This window comes from Nycticebus coucang, chromosome X, assembly GCF_027406575.1.
Source record: "Nycticebus coucang isolate mNycCou1 chromosome X, mNycCou1.pri, whole genome shotgun sequence".
Classification (NCBI taxonomy): domain Eukaryota; kingdom Metazoa; phylum Chordata; class Mammalia; order Primates; family Lorisidae; genus Nycticebus; species Nycticebus coucang.
In genome coordinates, this window is record NC_069804.1 from 149,205,005 (window position 1) to 149,228,108 (window position 23,104).

Sequence of the window (23,104 nt, forward strand, 5' to 3'; positions counted from 1 at the left end):
CTGGCGCCTTAGCCGCTTGAGCCACAGGTGCCAAGCCCATATTCTGACTTCTATTTCTACTATTTAGATAATTTTTCTATGGATGGTATTTTCAACTTTATCTCCATTGTAATCTCCTGGGGGAGTTGACTGCTCTGATTTTTCTTTTCTTTTTCTTTCTTTTTTTTTTTTTTTTTCTGAGACAGAGTCTTACTCACAGCTCACAGCAACCTGCAACTCTTGGGCTTAAGTGAGTCTCTTGCCTCAGCCTCTCAAATAGCTGGGACTATAGGTGCCCACCACAACGCCCAGTAATTTTCTTTGTTGTAGTTGTTATTGTTGTTTGGCAGGCCTAGGCTGGGTTCAAACCCAGCAGCCTCAGTGTATGTGGCCTGAGCCCTAACCACTGAGCTATGGGTGCCGAGCATGCTCTGATTTTTTATGTTGCCAGAATTCTTCTAGTGATTCCTACCCATATACACTTTCAGTTTATTTAAATATTTATTATGCTTTTTACTCTGGAATGTTAGGTTGTTCCTAAATTGTTATTGAGAGATAATCTATTTGGGGTCCCATAGGCAGCACCTACGGGACTTGTTTGAAAACTAAAACTGGTGGGGTAAAATCAGATCCAGAGGCCTCAGGATATGGATCTTGTCACTCCCCTTCTCCACTGACTACTCAAATGAGCTATTGCTCATACCAGTGGCCCTTCCTGTACACAGTATCCCAAAACTCCCTTTTTGGGGTGCAGCATGTGAGAGTCCCTGAGAATCAGCCTTGTGATCTCCAGGTAGCGTGGGGTGGGGTGGGGTGGGGCGGGGTGGGGCAGGACTTGGGACAAGGCCTCTAGGTGCATACCTAGACCAAGGTGGCTGCAGGACAGCCATCTGAACTGTTCTAGTCCAAGTACCAGCCCCACCCTGAGAAAAATTATTATTTTTTTCCTTTCAAACAAGATCAACATCTTTTATTTACATATTCATGACATACATCAATGGTCTTATACAATAACTAAATCTAATAACAATGGTGAGGATGGAACACAAAAGACAATTCCAAATTTTAGTTCAGGTTGAAATACTTTTTCACTAACTTTAAGATATAAACGAGCAGCCATTTAAGTATTTAAGTTATAGGCTGTATGTCAATTCACTTCTTTTTTTTTTTTTTTAACAGACTCAATTCACTTTATTATTGCATAAAAACCCTATGTTGTAGCCACAGCTGGAGCCTGGGTCCTCTGCACAGAGACTCTGGTGTGGGTCTTGACAAGATGGTCAGTGAATTCTTGGTAAGGAGACTTGGTGAACACTGTCTCTTTCCAGAGATCAGGAGTGAGATAGCTGTAGGTCTTGGAAATGGCATCAAAAGTGGCCTTGGCAAAGTTGCCCAGGGTGGCAGTGCAGCCCCTGGCTGAAGTGTAGCAGTCATCAATCCCAGCCATCATTAGCAGCTTCTTAGGCACAGGTGCTGAGACAATGCCAGTTCCTCTAGGAGCAGGGATGAGACGTACCAGCACAGAGCCACAGCGGCCTGTCACCTTGCAAGGAACAGTGTGAGGCTTGCCGATCTTATTCCCCCAGTAGCCTCTCTGCACTGGGACAATAGAGAGCTTGGCCAGGATGATGGCACCTCAGATGGCAGTGGCTACTTCCTTGGAACACTTAACACCCAGACCAACGTGACCATTGTAGTCCCCAATAGCAACAAACGCCTTGAACCTGGTCTGCTGACCAGCGCAGGTCTGTTTTTGCACTGGCATAATCGTCAAAACTTCATCCTTGAGAGATGCCCCCAAGAAAAAATCAATGATCTCAGATTCCTTAATGGGCAGAGAGAAAAAATATATCTCCTCCAGGGATTTGATCTTCATGTCCTTGACCAGGCGGCCCAGCTTGGTGACGGGCATCCACTCTTTGTCCTTGGCCTTGCCTCCACGAGCTCCGCGGCCTTGTCCCCGGCCACGACCCAGGCCACGGATGCCGCTGCGGAAGCCTCCACGGAAACCACCGCGGCATCCCATTCCAGGGCCCCTGGGGCCTCCAGGCCCTCCCGCTGCACCGGCGTCATCCGCCATTTGGTGTTTCGTCAGAAAAGAAGCGTCAATTCACTTCTTAAAATTGAAAGTCAGCCACACAGCTATTAAAACAATGGAAAATTTGCAAATGCAAATATATATACATATATAATGCATGCACAACTATCACATTTATTATTTATCTTTAAAGCCATTTTTAAAGTAAACTGGTATAAGCATTTTTATTATACATAGTATATGTACATCAAGGCACATTCTTTTCTTGTGCTTTAGGAATGATTTACATGTGATCTACTTATTTCTTGATTTTATACCTTATAACAGCTTCTAATACCTAAAAGCTTAATTTTAACAATTATAGCTTGAGTAGTAATTTCCTAGAGAGAAATGTGGCATCTCCTCATGCTTATTTTGAAAATCAGAAAACTGGATAGCTTAGAGAGGTGAGAATTTAAAAAATAAACACATGAATTAATATAATTTAGTTTTCAGGTAACTTTAAAAATAAGTTACCTTCAACAATTTGGTGGGACCATAATCAATTTCTTCAAGTATTATACTACAATGAGGGCTGCACTGAAGAATTTTCAATATTCTGAAATTACTTGACACTCATACGGTATCCACAGGACCACTGTCATGTTTATATTGCTATCCTATTTCACAACTATAGTTTTTCAACAAAATTAAACAATTAAACATGATACAAAAGCTGAAAGCATAGCAGACCTAACTTGTTCATTCTTCAGCAAAAGAATGAGATTTTTCTTGTCATTTATTGTCCTTTGTTATCAAGGAGAAATTTCCCATTAACAGTGTTTATGAACAATGCTCTTCACTCATGGTCAATTTACTTGCCTTGAAGAGAGTACAGTAAGGCTTTAATAGGCATTTCATGCATTTTAATGACATTTAAAATATTAGCTATTCATTTATAGCTCCCCATATAAATATATTGTGCAAACTTGATTACAACACATAACTCATTAAGTGCTTTAAAATAGAACAAAGAATCCCTGATTTAAAAGGGGTTAAAATAAATAGTAAGTCAAGAATCACAGATCTAAAGCATTTAAAAAACGTAATATACCTATGCATTCTACTGAAATGCTTTATATTAGAATTTTTTTAATCTATAAACCGGGCAAATGAAATCACAGAATCTCTGTATTTTGAGAATAAAACAGAAAAAAAGCCAACTGCTGCAGGCTTTTAAACTCTAAATATATAATAAGATAATGTCACAATACAAACAGAACTGTACGGTCTTAAATTTGGTACAGTCATTTATAAACATTAATTCATAAAAGGTCTATCATGATATATCACTGCTATCAAATATATTTGTTTTCAATTTCTTTATAGTAAATGGACTTTTCAAGAGAACCCAATGGCCAGACAAAAGGTTGGGAAATGTTACATCACCAAATAGTCCAGAGCCTTGACATGTAACTGCTAAGTGGATAGTCACACAATATTGTAAACAAATGTTCCATGAGTTCAGTGTATATGTCACTTTTTATCTTTGTTACCATATTCATTCTGCTTCTGCAATATGTGCCACCTCTACTTCAACAGTTTGAATGGCTTCTGCAACTTCAGACAGCTTCTGTCCTTGCTGTTGTGGCAATACGTAATTCACTACTTGCATAAAACTTTGGTCAGAAAGCGTAGATACCGATGGGCACTCTTCAGTGGCTGCAACAGCCTCCAGAGCTTCAATAGTTTCTCCTGTCACTACCACAGTCTCAAGTTCTTGAGGACCACTACTTTCTTGTCCATGCATGTCTGCTGTTAAGATGCTAACAGCATGTTCCACTTGAGTTCCTTGGTTATGAAACTGAAGGGTATCTTTTTCCAGCATAATTTTGCAAGGCACATAGTCTCTGTGGAATTTGGTCATATGTTTACGGAGTGTTTGAGCATCAATGTAGGCTTCACTACATACGGGACAGACATAGGGCCGTTCACCAGTATGTGTTCTGACGTGACGTTTTAGAGATCGGGCATCAGCCCAAGCTACTCCACATGTTAATCACTCAAATGGCTTAACATCTTCGTGGTTGTTCATGTGTCTTCTATACTCTCTCAACTGAGTGAATTTTCTTCCACATTGTTCACACACCCGTTCCAGGTTTTGTTTTGCTCTCCCTTTTTCCCCATGGGTAGCTTTCTTAACATGTCTTCTGAACAAATCTTTCTCATAAAATTCTTTGCCACATATATTATACCTATAAGGCTCAGTGACAGAATAAGACTTCACAGGGGAATACCAATCTTTTTTCCAACTGTAGCACTTGTCACAAAATTGGCACTGGAATGGCTTCACACCAAGATGTTTGTTCATGTGTTGACGAAGATCGCTAGCTTCAAAGAAACTTTTTTCATATTGAGTGCAATGGTAGCCTCGAACCTCAGGCTTTGGCTGGTGTTTCTTGAAATGCTTGCTTAGTCCAGAGCCCCTATGAAAAGACTTTCCACAAACTGAGCAATGGTAATTGGACTCTCCTGTATGAATACTCATATGTTCTTGTAGACTCCGTTTGGTAACAAATGACTTAACACATAATTCACATTGGAACTGCTTTTGTGATTGATGGAGACTTTGGTGTAATTTTAGACCATGCTTATAGATAAAAGTCTTTCCACAGAGCTCAATATAGGCCACCGGCTCCACACCGGTCACTTCAAGATATTCAGCTCCAAGGCATGGACAGACAGCTACATGTCAGCGACTGGGACTCAGCTTCACGCTGCCGTGGAAAGGCATCTAGAGGCTATGGAAGACAGGCTGTCCGAGGCAAATTAAAAGAGCTGTGTTTTCACCAAAGTCTTGGCCACAACAGATTCAAAACACTTTGGCCTTCACTTATGGTTGGGGGAGGAGGGGAATCTGTGGCTTACCAATGTGTTTCAGCCCAAGTTCTAAAGCCTCAGTTTTTGCCACAGTCTGGGCCAAAACTGATTCAAAACACCACAGCTTTCTCCTATGGTTGGGGGAAGGGGATCTTTGGCTTGTAACCAAACCTCCAGGATGGGCCTTCTGGGCACAGATGCTAGACAGCACCACTCCAGAGGGTCAAGAAAGTTACCCCCAAGCAAAAGGAGAGACCCCACCTGACCAAAGTTAGTATAGTTGAGCGACCATTTCCTTCTCCAGTGAGGAGCAGTGTGCACTCAGTTCACCAGGCCACCCAAGGCAGAGGTCCCTCAGAGTTCCCACCAGACACATTGGGGTGCCGGGGCCTGTCTCCCTTTCCTCCCGTGGCCAGTTGAGGATCCCAACGGTTACTGGTGACACACAAGTAGCCCCTGTAACCCTTACTTCTTTGGTTGCTATGGGAGCAAAGTAGGTTCCAAACCTCCTTCACCTTGCTAGTGCCTATGGGTGAGGCAGCCCCCCAGGCTGTCTGGGCTGGGCTACCACTTGGACTCACCCTCATTCTGGGAAGCAGGCCTCTGGAGTGGGCAGTCGGTCAGGCAATCAAAGAAAAAGAAGGGATGGGTGATGGCTGCAAGGCAGCTGGAGTCAAAGTGGCTCGCTCTTTTACCAGGCAGGATGGTGACCCAGAGGAGGATATGCGTAGGTGCAGGAAAGCTGGGACTTTTGTACTTCGTGGCCCTCTCCTGTGTGGTAAGAGATCCTGTGTTTCTCTTCTCACGGTGAGCCCCCAGCTGAAGGAGGTGCCCCTTTTTCTTCTTTTCTGCTCTGTTCTCTTCTTTCCTCTTTCTCATCTTCATCTTTAGTTTGTCTTAGACGGGTTGCTGAGCTTGATTTCTTCTCCTTGTGATCTACCCCCAATTTCAACTATTCCAAGGTTGCTTCAGTCCAATTTTCCTCCTTCTGGATAGAAATGTCTGATGAAAGCTGCCTCTAGTAGCTCATCTCGCCCCCTTGCCTACTGTTTTGTTAAAAAAGCAAAATAACAAGTATTGGTAAGGACGTGGAGAAAAGGGAGACTCTTAGACATAACTGGTAGGAATGTAAAATGCTGTAATAATTTTAGAAAACAATTTGGCCATTCCTATAAATGCTAAATATAGAGTAATTCCACTCCTAGGTATATACTCAAGAGGAATAAAACGGACAAATAAAAGCAGGCCACAAAGTTCCTTGAGACTCTACAGACTCAGAGTTACAAAGCATCACCATTAATAAATATATTTCATGGTTTGAGTAGATTCAAATTCCAAAGACTTTGGCAAATCTCTGGCACAATGGCTCATGCCTATAATCCTAACATTATGGGAGGCCAAGGCAGGAGGATCACTAGAGCTCAGGAGTTTGAGATCAGCATAAGAAAGAAGAATACTGTGGCTTAAGTGGCTAAGGTGCCAGCCACATACACCTGAGCTGGCGGGTTCACATCCAGCCTGGGCCCACCAAACAACAATAACGGCTGCAAACAAAAAATAGCCGGGCGTTGTGGCGGGTGCCTGTAGTCCCAGCTACTTGGGAGGTGGAGGCAGGAGACTTGCTTAAGCCCTGGAGTTGGAGGTTGCTGTGAGCAGTGATGCCATAGCACTCTACCCAGGGTGACAGCTTGAGGCTATGTCTCAAAAACAAAAGAAAGAAAGAAAGAAAGAATACCATGTATCTACTAAAAATAGAAAAATTAGCTGGGCATCATTGTGGGCTGTTGTAGTCCTAGCTACTCAGGAGGGTGAGGCATTGCTTGAGCCCACGAGATTGGCATCATGGCTCACAGCAACCTCAGACTCTTAGGCTCGATTAATTCTCTTGCCTCAGCCTCCCAAGTAGCTGGGAGGTGCCCACCACAATGCCTGGCTTTTTTCAGAGATGAGGTTGCACTCTGGCTCAGGCTGGTCTTGAATCTGTGAGCTCAAGAAATCCACCCACTTTGGCCTCCCTGTGGGCTGAGATTAGAGGCAGAAGCCACCATGCCTGGCCAAGATTGAGGTTTCCGTAAGCTATGTTGACACCACAGGACTCTAGCCTGGCCAACAGAGTAAGACTCACACCAAAAAAAAAAAAAAAAAAGAAAGAGAGAAAAAAAAAAACTTGGGCAAAAAATTTAAAGCTAACTTCAAGCTTGATGGATCCCTAAATATACACAGATGCATCCTGCACGTAAGTACAGTATGCCTGCAAAGCACAGTGTCCCCCCACCAGGGCTGAGACCAAACCCTCCAGAAGAGGGCTCAACCCACGCCACCTCCACCTCCAGGCAGCACCCCCCCATTAGAACCAAATACAGGCCCATACTCCCACTGGGCACTTCCTGACGGGGCTACGACTCAGACCAAGGCCTCATTAATTTCCTCCACACTGAACAGCAGAAGGGAAGTGTTAGAGGTGAGAGTTCAGGTCTGGGTTGTTCAGTGGACCTGGTTCGGTTCACCCAGCAGAATTATCAAGTTCAGCTGAGTTAAAGGGACATCGAGAAACTGGCGCAGTGGAAAATCAGATAGCTGGGGCTCTAATATAACAGAATAGAAGCAACGTTTTTATTTACAGTAAAGAAAAAGAGTAAAGGAAAGCAGAGATAAGAATAGGCTTTTCCAGAGTGAAAAAGGGGTCCCGGTCGTGAGTGAGAGGAGACACCACACAAAGGCAGTACACCAGTACAAGCACTTTCATCCTAATTGCTCCTACATTCATCTACAAGAAGTCCCATTGGTTCCCCTTAGGCCTTCAGGCATGTCGTCTCGGTTTTATTGGTTGTGGATTAGCTCAGTTGTCACAGAAATCCAATTTTCTATACTCTGTATTAATAATATTATTGGTTTTCTTTGAGACAGAGTCTCAAGCTGTTGCCCTGGGTAGAGTGCCATCGTGTCACAGCTCACAGCAGCCTCAAACTCTTGGGCTGAAGCCATTCTCTTGCCTCAGCCTCCCAAGTAGCTGGGACTACAGGTGCCCACCACAACAGCCAGCTATTTGTTGTTGTTGTTGTTGTTGTTGTTGCAGTTGTCATTGTTGTTTGGCTGGCTCAGGCTGGGTTCAAACCCGGTAGCCTGGGTGTATGTGGCCGGCGCCATAAGCACTGAGCTTCGGGTTTTTACTAGTGATGGTATGGTGTCTGTTAGTCGCATGATGTTTGTGGCAACCGTGGTGTGCCTTATCTTTGTTTTATGGGGAGATCACGCCTGGGCTAGAGGTCAGGTGTCACAGGTTAGAAGTTACATTTTGTAGGAACAGCATGTACTTGGTTAACTAGATCACACACACACACCAAAAATTGCTTGTTTTGCTTCAAGGCCCTTTCTAACTTTCTTGTCTAGAAGGCCATAATTTTCTGCCACCTCCCTGTAGCCCATTTAACATCCTTCTACCCCTAAACAGGAAAAGAGCCCTCCAGTGCCACCCAGGGTGACCGTGACCAATGGTCCTGGTTTGCCCAGGACTCTCCTAATTTTAAATTGGAAAGTCTGCCTTCCCAAGGAAATGCACAGTCCCAGCACAACTGGGCCAATTGATGCTAGTCCTCATCCCCGAAAGAGCGTGTGTGTCATCGGCTCCTGTGGAGAGTGCTCCAGTGCTGCTTACAGGGTGGGCGCCCCCCCCCAGTGTCCAGAAGCCATTATGGTCCTGAGATTGGGAGGCCACCACTGCCCTTCTGCTGCAGCTGAGGGCTTCTTTCTACAAGGCGCCGATGCAGCCTCCCTCTCTTCTGCCTGCCAAAGCATCTTCACTAACAGCAGGAATTAAGGGCTCTTCACGCCTCTCATGATGGCTAAGTCTGCAGAGACGCCTCTCAGCTGATTCAACACACATTTACCGAGCCCTTATGAGGTTATTAGAGGTGGCCCTTGCTGCCACTTGCTCAGAGCGGGTCTGATTTGACAGCCGCTCTTGCCTTCTGCAAAGGCTTTTCCCGCAGCAACGTGCAGGCCTGTGTCTCCCCTCCTGCAGTTCATGGGAGCGCAGGAGTTCCACGTGCAGGTGCCAACTGCTGCCTGTGCTTCCAAACCAACAAGGCCTCCAGCTCAAGAGGCGCCCAGTTTGCTGGAGCCCTGGCTCAGAGTCGGGCAGCACGCTTAGTCCTGGGGACCTGAAGAGCCTAAGATCATGAGGGGGCAAGATGGGCACATCCTGTTACACTGTGACAGAGGCAAGTCCAAGTGCCATGGATGCGACCAGCCAAGGCTTCCTTGGGAGTGATACGGGACAGGTGGCTCCCCAGCCAGCTGAGCTGAGCTGAGCTGGAGGACCTGCCACCTTAGCCCTGGCGGTGTTGGTGCAGTGGCATCCGGCAGCGGTACCAGCGGGCTGGAGGGTGGGGCGGGAGGCCTAGGAGGCTCCAGTAGCCAGAGGGGCCAGAGAACTGCTGGGGAGACACCAGCACCTTAGGTCTCCCTCCCCTTGCACTCCAGGCTGAATGGGGAACTCCACCTTTTCTAGGCCTGGTGAATTTCATGTAAGTTTCCTAGGCCCCAGTGAAAGGGATTGTAGCCATTCTTTAAGGGAGTTCCTGCCCCTTGCAGCTAAATGTAACAATTGAGTTCTGGCTAAATGTAACTTTAGAGGACCCAGCCCCGCTAAATGCAGCAACTGAGTTCCAGATACACAACCCCAAGCGACTATGTACACCCCTGAGCAAAGAGACAGAGAGAGGCAGAGGGAACGAGAGAGCTTCCCCCCCACACACTCCCGACCTGGGTTCTCTCTGCTAGGAACTTGGTGTTTTTGTATTTTTTTTTTCTGTAAATAAATCCTGTCTTACCACTGATCTGGGAATTCATTCACCAAATCTCCGAGACCAAGAACCTACAGAAGATGAAACTGTAGTATCAGGAGGGGCATCTGAGCAGGTGGGGACTCACAGGTCACCTGGGAGTTGTATGAAGAACGGGGTCTTTGGGGAAGTCTTTGAGGGCCCAGAGAACAGCATCCAGGAGAGCACACGCCAGCAGGCGGGATGCTCAGAAAAGGGGTGAGGCAGGGGTAGGGTCCAGGGACCCGAGGCACAAGAGTGTTCTAAGTGTCCCATCCCTATCAGGGCCAGCTGGCAGCAGCTGGAAAAGCAACCTTGGGTGCTGAATAATGGACATTGCAGAGGAGAAGCCTCGATCCCAGTGAGGATTTCCTGTAAGATCAGGGATGGCATGATGGGTCTGCCTGGAGGCTGTCACATCCTTCTGGTCCTTGGCCTGTGAGCATTTCCTCTGTGGAGCATGGGCTGCGTTTGGATTGTACATGGGCTCTGTTCTCGGTGTGGGCCGTCCCCTAGTCTGCAATGTGACAGCAAGGGATGTGTGTTTAGGCCCCAGGCCTGGCCTTCCCATGATGTGCTTGGCATATAGAGAGGCCTAACCCCAGTCTGAGTGGGAGACTGTCTGCTGATGGTACACCTGTATTGGCCCTGATGTAGACCATGGCCTGCTGGTCTTGGCAGAATCATGGGGCAAGTACAGGATTTAACCTGGGCATGTGGCGTCCCTTTGTGTACTGAGTATTCTGTGGGCGTGGGCTCACGTCTGAGTGGGGTCTGTCCCCTACCTCACCGTGTGTGATTGAGTGTGATGTGAGTGAGATTGTGTGTGTGTGTGTGTGTGTGATTGTGAGCTCTGTTACAGGCAGAAGCTGCATAGGCATTTGCTGCTATCTCTATAGCTGCTGATAGATATAGACCCTCAGCTGAGAGATCCCCTGTTAGTTTGCTGAAGGTGGCTGTGCTCCAAAGCCTGTCTTTGAAGCAGCACAGAGGTGTGTTTGTTAGGTGCTTTCAGAGAACAAGCAAAAACCAGCTTTGACACAAACCAAGCACAGTGTCTCTAGTTTCATTAGTGGGACAAGAGTCTCTCCTCCCACCCCCTGCATTGCCAAGAGAAGCCTGGCATGGGGATGGAAGCCAGACCAGTTGATGTTGTAGGACTCTATAAAGGATGGGGAGAGTGAGGACTTGGTTGTCCTTTGGGGAGAGGCACACATCCAAGAAGTGTGAGGCTGGGTGTGACGGAATGACCCTTGAATGGGAACAGCCTCAAAGGGGAGAACTAAGCACTCAAGAGGCGGAAGAAGAGAGAGCTGAGAAGTTTCCCAGATGGGGCGCACTGTGGGTTATGGAGTTCCTGAGGTAGTGACCTCCTCATTCCTCAGGAGTGCCCTGCAGGGCCTGGTATGCCAGAGCCCCCACGCTGATTATGTCTGTCCATCTACCACAGCATGCCCCCCCCCAAGATCCATTTCTATAAGCACCATGGGAAGAAAAAGCCTGGGCGGCTCTGCACTAGGACATGTGTGCCTGAGGCACCACTTCTTTTTTTTTTTAATTAAATCATAGATGTAAACGAGGCACCACTTCTTATCTTTTTGTTTGTTCTTTTGTTTGTTTTGCAGTTTTTGGCCCGGGATTGGCTTGAACCCACCACCTCCGGCATATGGGGCTGGTGCCCTACTCCTTTGAGCCACAGGTGCTGCCCCTCCACTCCCTACCTTTCCAGCAGCCTGCCTTTGTACAGCTTTGAAACTCTCATCAGAAACTTTAACTCTAGCACTGCAGAAGGTCTAGATCAGATAAAACAGGTCAGGTAATTCAGAGCAACCCTCTTTCTAAAGATAATTTTTGAAAGAAGATGGACAAACATGGGGAAAGATATGCTTAAAACCATCAATTAGCTACTTATGTAGTAAGGAATTTATTGGCTCAAGATCCAGGAGATAAGGCTGGCCATAGTGGCTCACTGCCTGTAATTTCAGCACTTTGGGAAGCTTAGTTGGGAGGATTGTTGAAGCCAGGAGATTGAAAGCAGCCTGAGCACGAGCAAGACCCTGTCTCTACTTAAAATTGAAAAAGCAGCCAGGCAGGCCTGGTGGCCCATTGGATTGCTCAAGCTTGAGAGTTTGAGGTTACTGAGAGCTATGATGCCACAACACTCTACCCAGAGGAACAGAGGAAAATTCTTTCTTTCTTTTTTTTTTTTTTTGAGACAGAGCCTCAAGCTTTCGCCCTGGGTAGAGTGCTGTGGCATCACAGCTCACAGCAACCTCCAACTCCTGGGCTTAAGCGATTCTCCTGCCTCCACCTCCCAAGTAGCTGGGACTACAGGCACCTGTGACAACACCTGGCTATTTTTTGGTTGCAGCCATCATTGTTGATTGGTGGGCCTGGGTTGGATTTGAACCCGCCAGCTCAGGTGTATGTGGCTGGCACCTTAGCCACTTGAGCCACAGGCGCCAAGCCTTTTTTTTTTTTTTTTGAGACAGTCTCACTATGTAGAGTGCTATGGCATCACAGCTCACAGCGACCTCAAACTCTTGGCCTTAAATGATTCTCTTGCCTCAGCCTCTCAAGTGGCTGGACTACAAGTGGTTGCCACAACACCCGGCTATTTTTCTGTTGCAGTTGTCATTGTTGTTTAGCTGGCCTGGGCCAGGTTCAAACCCACCACCCTTGGTGCATGTAGCTAATGCAGAGCCAGAGGAAGATTCTTGTTGTTGGGGGTGCTAACACAGCCGAACACAAACCATTTCCCCTCACCCTCTTCTTCCTCTCCTCCTAAGACAAAGACACAAAGGATCTGGCTCACCCCACACTCCAGACTTTCCTGCCATAGGACCCTAACTTTCCAGCAAGCTGTGGAATTTGCCCACCCCTCTAGACACCATATAAAGGGGTCTCTAACTGCCTCTGAGTGAAGACACCATCTTTTCCGTGCCCAGGTGTGTCACCCTTCCCTTTCAATAAACCTGGCCTGAACATCTCCACTGCAACCTCCTCTCTGGGTACCATCATTTTTTTTTTTCCTTGAGACAGAGTCTCATTTTGTCACCCCAGTTGAAAGCCATAGTGTCATAGCTCACAGCAACCTCAGACTTTTGGGATCAAACAATACTCTTGCCTCAGCCTCCTGAGTAGCTGGGACTACAGGTGCCTGCCACAATGCCCTGCTATTTTTAGAGATTGGGTCTAACTCTAGCTCAGGCTGGTCTCCAATTCCTGAGCTTAGTCAATCCACCCGCCTTGGCTTCCCAAAGTGGGTACCATCATTTACACCTTTAAATTCCATAAAGAAAGAAAATAAGGAAGGAAGGGAGAGAGGGAGGGAGGGTAAAGGAGGAAAAGGAAAAGAAAGAGAAAAACTATCCTAGCATGGTAGCACACACTTATAGTCCCAACTACTCATGATACAGGGATACCCCTCACAAACACTGCTCAGGGCTAAACAGGGACTTCCCATTTTCTAGGCCTGGGTGAGCTCAGTTCACAGACTCCCATCTCTAGTGAAAAACCTTTCCAGGCCACCTTCAAGGGAGTACAGGAACAAAGCAAGTAGGCCCGGGCTGGGTTTGAACCCGCTGAGTTATGGGCGGTTCCTCCTTGAGTAGGGAAGTGGACACCCTAATTTCTCCCCTGAGGCAAAACCTACCTTATTCCTGTGCTAATTTTAGGATTATTTTAGTATTATTTTCTGTCAGCAGACCTCTGGCCAATTGTGACATATTTCCCCCATGGTCCCCTGCCCACAAGATAGGAAAAGAGCATTTAAACTCCCTAGACTAAAAAATAAATAAATAAATAAATAAATAAACTCCCTAGGCTGAGGCCAGGAACATTGGCAGGTGGACTGTCCTGAGCGCACAGGTCTGAGACCAACCTGAGCCAGAATGAGACCCTATCTCTAAAAATAGCCAGGCGGCCGGGCGTGGTGACTCACGCCTGTAGTCCCAGCGCTGTGGGAGGCTGAGGCGGGTGGATTGCCTGAGCTCAGAGGTTCGAGAACAGTATGACCAGCAGTGAACCAGAGTAAGACCCCATCTCTACTAACATCAAAAACAGCCAGATGTTGTGGTGGGCGTCTGTAATCCCAACTACTGGGGAGGCAAGGGGATAGAGCATCGCCAGAGGAAGCATTGAAAAAAAGAAGAAAGAAAATGAACAACAACAAAAAAAGAGTACTTCACACGAAGAAGAATGATGAACAAGCAAGCTGAAAATAAAAAAATAAAAATAAAAATAAATAAAAAAATTTAAAAATAAATAAATAAATAAATAAAAATAGCCAGGCATTGTGTTGGGTGCCTGTAGTCCCAGCTACTCCAGTTTAGTTAGTTACCTCTGCAGAGGTCTTACCCTCAAGTGCAGTCATATTTGGAGGTTAGAACTTCAATATCTGAATTTGGGGAGAACATAATTCAGCCCACAAGAAGTAATGATCACTAATTCTATCATAGAAAAGATGCTCAAAAAACATTAACTATGATTGATTTTTGTCACAGCCTGGTTACTACTGTGTCTTTTCACCGGAGTTTGATGAAATTCCCGTATCAATGAGCGTTTCATGTGTAACATCCACAGCAGAAGCCCTTACACTCCACATGCTGTGGGGACGACATCACGCGGTTCCAGGAACCTGTTAGTGCCCTTCCACAACATGAAAGTCTGTAAATCTAAAAATGACATTTTTATATCATATTGAATGGAGTTAAATTGGAATCATTTCCACTCAGATCAGGAACCAGACAAGGCTGCCCATTGTCTCCATTGCTTTTCGACATTGTAATGGAAGTTTTAGCCACCGCAATTAGGGAAGAAAAGGCGATCAAGGGTATCCATATAGGGTCAGAAGAGATCAAACTCTCACTCTTCGCAGATGATATGATTGTGTATCTGGAAAACACTAGGGACTCTACTATAAAACTCCTAGAAGTGATCAAGGAATACAGCAGCGTCTCAGGTTACAAAATCAACATTCATAAAACGGTAGCCTTTATATACACCAACAACAGTCAAATTGAAAAAGCAGTTAAGGACTCTATCCCATTCACAGTAGTGCCAAAGAAGATGAAATATTTGGGAATTTACCTAACAAAAGACGTGAAAGATCTCTATAAAGAGAACTATGAAACTCTAAGAAAAGAAATAGCTGAAAATGTTAACAAATGGAAAAACATACCATGCTCATGGCTGGGAAGAATCAACATTATCAAAATGTCCATACTACCCAAAGCAATATATAATTTCAACGTACTCCCTATTAAAGCTCCACTGTCATATTTTAAAGATCTTGAAAAAACATTACTTCGTTTTATATGGAATCAGAAAAAACCTCGAATAGCCAAGACATTACTCAGAAATAAAAACAAAACAGGAGGAATCACATTACCAGACCTCAGACTTTACTACAAATCGATAGTGATCAAAACAGCATGGTATTGGCACAAAAACAGAGAAGTAGATATCTGGAACAGAATAGAGAACCAAGAGATGAATCCAGCTACTTACCGCTATTTGATTTTTGACAAGCCAATTAAAAACATTCAGTGGGGAAAAGATTCCCTATTTAACAAATGGTGCTGGGTGAACTGGCTGGCAACCTGCAGAAGACTGAAATTGGACCCACACCTTTCACCATTAACTAAGATAGACTCTCATTGGATTAAAGATTTAAACTTAAAACATGAAACTATAAAAATACTAGAGGAGAATGCAGGGAAAACCCTTGAAGAAATTGGTCTGGGTGAGTATTTCATGAGGAGAACCCCCCGGGCAATTGAAGCAGCTTCAAAAATACACTACTGGGACTTGATCAAACTAAAAAGCTTCTGCACAGCTAAGAACACAGTAAGCAGAGCAAGCAGACAGCCCTCAGAATGGGAGAAGATATTTGCAGGGTATATTTCTGACAAAGGTTTAATAACCAGAATCCACAGAGAACTCAAACGCATCAGCAAGAAAAAAACAAGGGATCCCATCGCAGGCTGGGCAAGGGATTTGAAGAGAAACTTCTCTGAAGAAGACAGGCGCAAGGCCTTCAGACATATGAAAAAATGCTCATCATCTTTAATCATCAGAGAAATGCAAATCAAAACTACTTTGAGATATCATCTAACTCCAATGAGACTAGCCTATATCACAAAATCTCAAGACCAGAGATGTTGGCGTGGATGCGGAGAAAAGGGAACACTTCTGCACTGCTGGTGGGAATGCAAATTAATACATTCCTTTTGGAAAGATATATGGAGAACACTCAGAGATCTAAAAATAGATCTGCCATTCAATCCTGTAATTCCTCTGCTGGGCATATACCCAGAAGACCAAAAATCACAACATAACAAAGATATTTGTACCAGAATGTTTATTGCAGCCCAATTCATAATAGCTAAGTCATGGAAAAAGCCCAAGTGCCCATCAATCCACGAATGGATTAATAAATTGTGGTATATGTATGCCATGGAATACTATGCAGCCTTAAAGAAAGATGGAGACTTTACCTCTTTCATGTTTACATGGATGGAGCTGGAACATATTCTTCTTAGTAAAGTATCCCAAGAATGGAAGAAAAAGTACCCAATGTACACAGCCCTACTATGAAACTGATTTGGGACTCTCACATGAAAGCTATAACCCAGCTACAACTTAACAATAGGGGGAAGTGGGAAGGGGGGGTGGGTAGAGGGAGGGGGATCAGTGGGATCACACCTGTGGTGCATCTTACAGGGGTATTTGCGAAACTTGGTAAATGTGGAATGTAAATGTTTTGGCACAGTAACTGAGATAACGCCAGAAAGGCTATGTTAACCACTGTGATAAAAATGTGTCAAATGGTTTATGAAGCGAGTGTATGATGCCCCATGATCATATCAATGTATACAGTTATGATTTAATAAAAAAAATGTAAAAAAAAATAAATAAATAAAAATGACATTTTTCTTTCTTTTTATTTTTTTCTAGAGAGCTACTTTGTTTTTATGAAGGCATGTTAGTCAGTACCCTCTAGAACACGGATTTTCGATTGGTGTGCTTAGGTACACTTGTGTGCTATGAGAGAATCTGAGATGTGCCAGGAAAATTTTAAAGATCATTAATTAAATTATTTTTGAAAGAGGTTGAAAGCATTGTAAGTATATTTGTATATTTTTTCACTGTTTTTATCAACATAAGTTAAGTATTCTGTGGAAATTTAACTATAGGTTCAAGTGTGCCATGAGATTAAAAAAAAAAATTGAAAAACGCTACTCTAGAGAAAGAGAAACAATAGAAGATAATAGAGAGAAAAGAGAGAATTTATTAGGAAAATTATCTGATATGATTATGGAAGCTTAGAGGTCCCACAGGCAAGAGGATCACTTGAGGTGAAGACTTTGAAGTTGCTGTGAGCTATGACCCCACCAGCACTCTACCAAGGGTGAGAAAGTGAGACTCTGTCTCCATATAAATAAATAAATAAAAATAAACTATTGGCCAGGGGCAGTGGGTGGCTCACACTTGTAATCCTAGCACTCTGGGAGGCCAAGGTGAGTGGATGCTTGAGCTCATGATTTCAAGACCAGGCTGAGGTGGCACCTGTGGGTCAAGGAGTAGGGTGCCAGCCCCATATACCTGGGGTGGTGGATTCAAGCCCGGCCCAGGCCAAAACAGCAAAAAATAAATAAATAAATAAATAAATAAAAAAGACCAGCTGGAGCAAAAGCAAGACCCCGTCTCTACTAAAAATAGAAAAATTGAGGCAAGAGGATCACTTTAGGCTCAGCGCCTTTTGCTTAGGCAGCTAAGGTGTGAGCCACATACACCTGAGCTGGTGGATTCGAATCCAGCCCAGGCCTGCCAAACAACAGTGACAGCTGTAACCAAAAAATAGCCGGGCATTGTGGTGGGTACCTGTAATCCCAGCTACTTGGGAGGTGGAGGCAGGAGAATCGCTTGAGCCCAGGAGTTGGAGGTTGCTGTGAGCTGTAATGCCACGGCACTCTACCCAGGGTGACAGCTTGAGGCTCTGTCTCAAACAAAAAAAAAGAGGATCACTTTAGCCCAAAGAGTTGGAGGTTGCTGTGAGTTATGATGCCATAGCACTCAACAGCTTAGGACTCTGTCCCAAATAATAATAATAATAATAATAAACTCCCTAGACTGAAGACTAGGGAGGGCTTCCCACTTGGATTCTCTCTTCCACTGCTGGAGGTCTGCTCCCCCTTCTTTGCTTATCAGTCTATCAATCTTTCCATCAATAAACTCTACCCTGTCGCTGTTCTATGCCTTCTGTGGTTTCATTCTTTGAATCCGGAGACCAAAAAAAACCAACACCTGACACAGAGAAATTCTAGTAACACTTGAGAGGCTGAGACAAGAGGATCACTTGAGCCCAAGAGTTTGAGGTTACTGTGAGCTATGATGATGCTACTGCACTCTACCCAGGGCAACAGAATGAGACTCTGCCTCACAAAATAAATTAATTTAATTTAATGAATAAAATCCCTGAAAACACAACTTATCAAAATTGATACAGAAAATAATAGAAAACCCAAATAAAATTAAAGCTCCAGGCCTAGATGTCTATTACAGTTGAGGTTTTTTGTTTGTTTATTTTGTTTTGTTTGAGACAGAGTCTCACTATGTTGCCCTCAGTAGAGTGCTGTGGCGTCACAGCTCACAGCAACCTCAAACTCTTGGGCTTAAGCAATTCTCTTGCCTCAGCCTCCCAAGTAGCTTAAGACTACAGGGGCCCACCACAATGCCTGGCTATTTTTGGTTGTAATTGTCATTGTTGTTTGGCAGGCCTGGGCTGGGTTCAAACCCACCAGCTCTGGTGTATGTGGCTGTCCCCCTAGCTGCTGAGTCACAAGTGCTGCGCCTCACAAGGATGTTTTAACTTTAAAGAATCAATTGTTTTAATTGGTCCTATCAACATATTAAATGAGAATATCATATGGTAATCTCAGAGATGTATGAAAAAACATTATGGGCGGCGCCTGTGGTTCAGTGAGTAGGGCTCTGGCCCCATATACTGAGAGTGGCGGGTTCAAACCCAGCCCCGGCCAAACTGCAACAAAAAAATAGCAAGGGGCGGCACCTGTGGCTCAAAGGAGTAGGGCACAGGCCTCATATACCGGAGGTGGCGGGTTCAAACCCGGCCCGGCCAAAAACTGCAAAAAAATACCTGGGCGTTGTGGTGGGTGCCTGTAGTCCCAGCTACTCGGGAGGCTGAGGCAAGAGAATCACCTAAGGTCAGGAGTTGGAGGTTGCTGTGAGCTGTAACGCTACAGCACTCTACCGAGGGCAACAAAGTGAGACTCTGTCTCTGTAAAAAAAAAAATATATAATATCACAAATTAATAAGCACAATAGAGTTAGAAAAGAATGTTCTTAATTCAATACAGATTTTTAAAAAATGACAGCCATTATTATTTTTAATGATAAATAACTGAAAGCTTTTCCTTTGAGACCATGAACATGATAGATGCTCACGATCATCACTATTTTTCTTTTCTTTTTTTTTTTTTTTTGGTAGAGACAGAGTCTCACTTTACCGCCTTCAGTAGAGTGCCATGATGTCACAGGACTCACAGCAACCTCTAGCTCTTGGGCTTCAGCAATTCTCCTGCCTCAGCCTCCCGAGCAGCTGGGACTACAGGTGCCCACCAAAACGCCCGGCTATTTTTTGGTTGCAGTTCAGCCGGGGCTGGGTTTGAACCCGCCACCCTTGGTACATGGGGCCGGCGCCCTACTCACTGAGCCACAGGTGCCATCCATCACTATTTTTCTTGAACATTCAGTGGAGGTCCTGTGCAATGCAATAAGTGGAAATAGTATAAGGTTTGAGAGGATGAACCAGATTTTTCTTTTTTTTTTGTAGAGACAGAGTCTCACTTTATCGCCCTTGGCATCACACAGCTCACAGCAACCTCCAACTCCTGGGTTTAGGTGATTCTCTTGCTTCAACCTCCTGAGTAGATGGGACTACAGGCGCCCACCACAATGCCTGGCTTTTTTTTTTTGCAGTTTGGCCAGGGCCGGGTTTGAACCCTCCACTCTCGGTATGTGGGGCCTGCGCCCTACCCACTGAGCCATAGGCACCACCCAATGAACCAGAATTTTTATATGCACATGATATGATTGTGTATATAAAAATTCCAAAAATATATATGATCAATAATTAGAATTAATGACACTATTCAACAAGGATACTTGATAGAAGATTTATATACAATACGAAATTTTATTTTCACATAACAGCAAGAAGTAGTACAAAAAATGAAAATTAAAAAGATGTCATGTGCCAGGAGCATCAGAAAAAGACTGAAGTATCCAATGTACTCAGTACTACTGTGAAACCAATTTATAATAACTCACACTTGCATATGAAAAATGAAACACAATTTTAGCCTAGGATAAAGGAGGGAAGGGGAGGGAGAGAGATGGGGAGGGGAAGGGAGGGATAGTAGTGGATAGTAGGGAGACCACAACTATGGAGCACATTGCAAGTACAAGTTGGTTCTATCATGTGTAGAACACAAATGTCCTAAGGCTATAATTGGGCAAATGAGGTGAAAGCTATACTGATTAGTATGATGTAAGCACTCCAATTTGTACAAATAATCAACACACTTAAATGGGCATAAATGTATTTATGATCTGTGTACAAAAGACTTAATAAAAAAAAAGAAAAAGACTGAAGTGGGAGGATTGCTTGAGGCCAAGAGTGCAAGATCAGCACGGGCAGCATAGCAAGATCCCATCTCTATGAAAATTTTTATTTTTTGTTTTTCTTTTTTTGAGACGGAGTCTCAAGCTGTCACCCCAGGGAGAGTGCCATGGTGTCATAACTCACAGCAACCTTCAATTCATGGGCTCAAGTGATCCTCTTGTCTCAATTTTTCTATTTTGAGTATAGACAGGGTCTCACTTTTTGCTCAGGCTTGTCTCAAACTCCTGAGCTCAAGCAATCCACCCACCTTGGCCTCCCAGAGTGCTAGGATTACAGCTGTGAGCCACTGTGCCCAGCCTCTATGAAAATTTTTAAAAATTATCTAGGGGTAGGGCAGCACCCGTGGCTCAGTGGGTATGGCACTGGCCAGATACACTGAGGCTGCCAGATTCGAACCCGGCCCAGGCCAGCTAAAACAACAATGACAACTGCAACAACAACAACAAAATAGCCAGGCGTTGTGGCAGGCACCTGTAGTCCCAGCTACTTGAGAGGTCGAGGCAAGAGGATCACTTAAGCCTAAGAGTGTGAGGTTGCTGTGAGCTGTGATGCCACAGCACTCTACCAAGGGCAACATAGTGAGACTCTGTCTCAAAAAAAAAAAGATGACCTAAACAAATGACAAGATATACTGTGTTAATGGACTGAAAGACTGAATATTGCGACTTGGTGCCTGTAGTACAGTGGTTACGGTGCCGGCCACATGCACTGAGGTTGGCAGGTTCAAACCCAGCCCAGGCCAGCTAAGCAACAATGACAACTGCAACAAAAAAATATCCGGGCATTGTGGTGGGCGCCAATAGTCCCAGCTACTTGGTTGACTGAGGCAAGAGAATCACTCAAGCCCAAGAGTTTGAGGTAGCTGTGAGCTATGACGCCATGGCACTCTACCCAAGGTGATAGCTTGAGACCCTGTCTCAAAGAAAAACAAAAAGAAAGACTGAATATTGTAAAAAGAAAAAAAAATCAAATGATCTGTAGATTTAGTGCAATTGCAATTAAAACCCCAACAAGGTTTTCTTTCTGGAACTTCACAAGCTGATTCAAAAATATATATGGAAATCTACTTGGCAAAGATAGCCAAGATACTCTCGAAGGACAATAGTAAGTATATGAAAGAAGTTCTACAATATTAATAATTAAAGATACAGATTTAACCACAATGTAGTAGTCATTAATTTTAAATTAGTACCAGTCTTCACAGCAGCATTATTGTAATATATATTAAGATTCATGAGGCCCGGGTGGCACCTATGGCTCAGTGAGTAGGGGGCCGACCCCATATACCGAGGGGGGTGGGTTCAAACCCAGCCCCCGCAGAACTGCAACGAAAAAATAGCCGGGCGTTGTGGCGGGCGCCTGTAGTCCCAGCTACTCGGGAGGCTGAGGCAGGAGAATCGCGTAAGCCCAAGAGCTGAAGGTTGCTGTGAGTCCTGTGACATCATGGCACTCTACTGAGGGCGGTAGAGTGAGAGTCTGTCTCTACAAAAAAAAAAAAAGAAAAGAAAAAAGATTCATGAGGCCCAATGTGGTGGTTTACACCTGTAATCCTAACACTCTGAGAGGACAAGGTGGAAGGATTCCTTGAGCTCAGAAGTTTGATATCAGATGGAGAAAGAGGAAGACCCCGTCTCTACTAAAAATAGAAAAACTGGGGTGGCATCTGTGGCTCAAAGGGATAGGGCGCTGGCCCCATATGCCGGAATTGGTGGGTTCAAACCCAGTCCCAGCCAAAAACTGCCAAAAATAAAAAAATAATAAATAGAAAAACTAGCTGGGCATGATGGCATGTCCCAGCTTCTCTGGAGGCTGAGAAAGAAGAATCACTGGAGGGTGGCGCCTGTGGCTCAGCGCCAGCCACATATACCAAGGATGGCGGGTTCGAGCCCGGCCTTGGCCAAACTGCAACAAAAAGTAGCTGGGTATTGTGGCAGGAACCTCCCAGCTACTGGGGAGGCTGAGGCAAGAGAATCACCTAAGCCCAAGAGCTGGAGGTTGCTGTGAGCTGTGATGCCACGGCACTCTACCCAGGGCAACAAAGTGAGATTTTGTCTCTAAAAAAAAAAAAAAAAAAGGATCACTGGAGCCCAGGAGATTGAGGTTGCTGTGAGCTACAGTGAGACCACTGCACTCTATCCAGGACTGCAGGGTGTCTCAAAGAAAAAAAGACTCTTTTCAAGCTATATTGATTAATACAGTGTGATATTAATGCAAGGAAAGATAAATTAAGCCAATGAAGCAGAATAGAGAGCCCAGAAGCAGACTGCTTCATGTATACATACCACATAACAAAGATGGCACTACAGAGCAGTGAGGAGAGGATGGTCCTTTCAACAAATGATGCTGGTATGATTTACCTTTCTATATTTAAAAAATGAGAGCGGTGCCCCAAAGGAGTAGGTTGCTGGCCCCGTATGCCGGAGGTGGCGGGTTCAAACCCAGCCCCGGCTAAAAACTGCAAAAAAAAAAAAAAATGAAATTGGAGGCTCGGTGCCTGTAGCTCATTGGCAAGAATGCTGGCCACATACACCCGGGCTGGCAAGTTCAAACTCGACCCAGGCCTGCAAAATGATGACAACTAAAAAATAAAAAATAGCCAGACATGGTGGCAGGCACCTGTAGTCCCTGCTACTTAGGAGGTTGAGGCAAGGGAATCGCTTAAGCCCAAGAGTTTGAGGTTGCTGTGAGCTGTAA

General features: G+C 44.7%; 1 protein-coding gene and 1 pseudogene across 2 annotated transcripts in view; both read right to left on the reverse strand.

Annotated features, from left to right (window-relative positions):
• Nucleotides 1–1,159: 1,159 nt before the first annotated feature.
• LOC128578410 (40S ribosomal protein S2-like) lies at nucleotides 1,160–2,077 on the reverse strand (annotated as a pseudogene). The gene has a single exon (XR_008377717.1). The product of XR_008377717.1 is annotated as a 40S ribosomal protein S2-like (transcript).
• A 1,480-nt stretch (nucleotides 2,078–3,557) lies between these two features.
• LOC128577038 (zinc finger and BTB domain-containing protein 11-like) overlaps nucleotides 3,558–23,104 on the reverse strand; it is a 75,333-nt gene continuing 55,786 nt past the window's right edge. Inside the window, 1 exon segment of the mRNA XM_053579088.1 lies at nucleotides 3,558–4,720. Coding sequence (XP_053435063.1) covers nucleotides 3,558–4,720 — 1,163 coding nt within the window.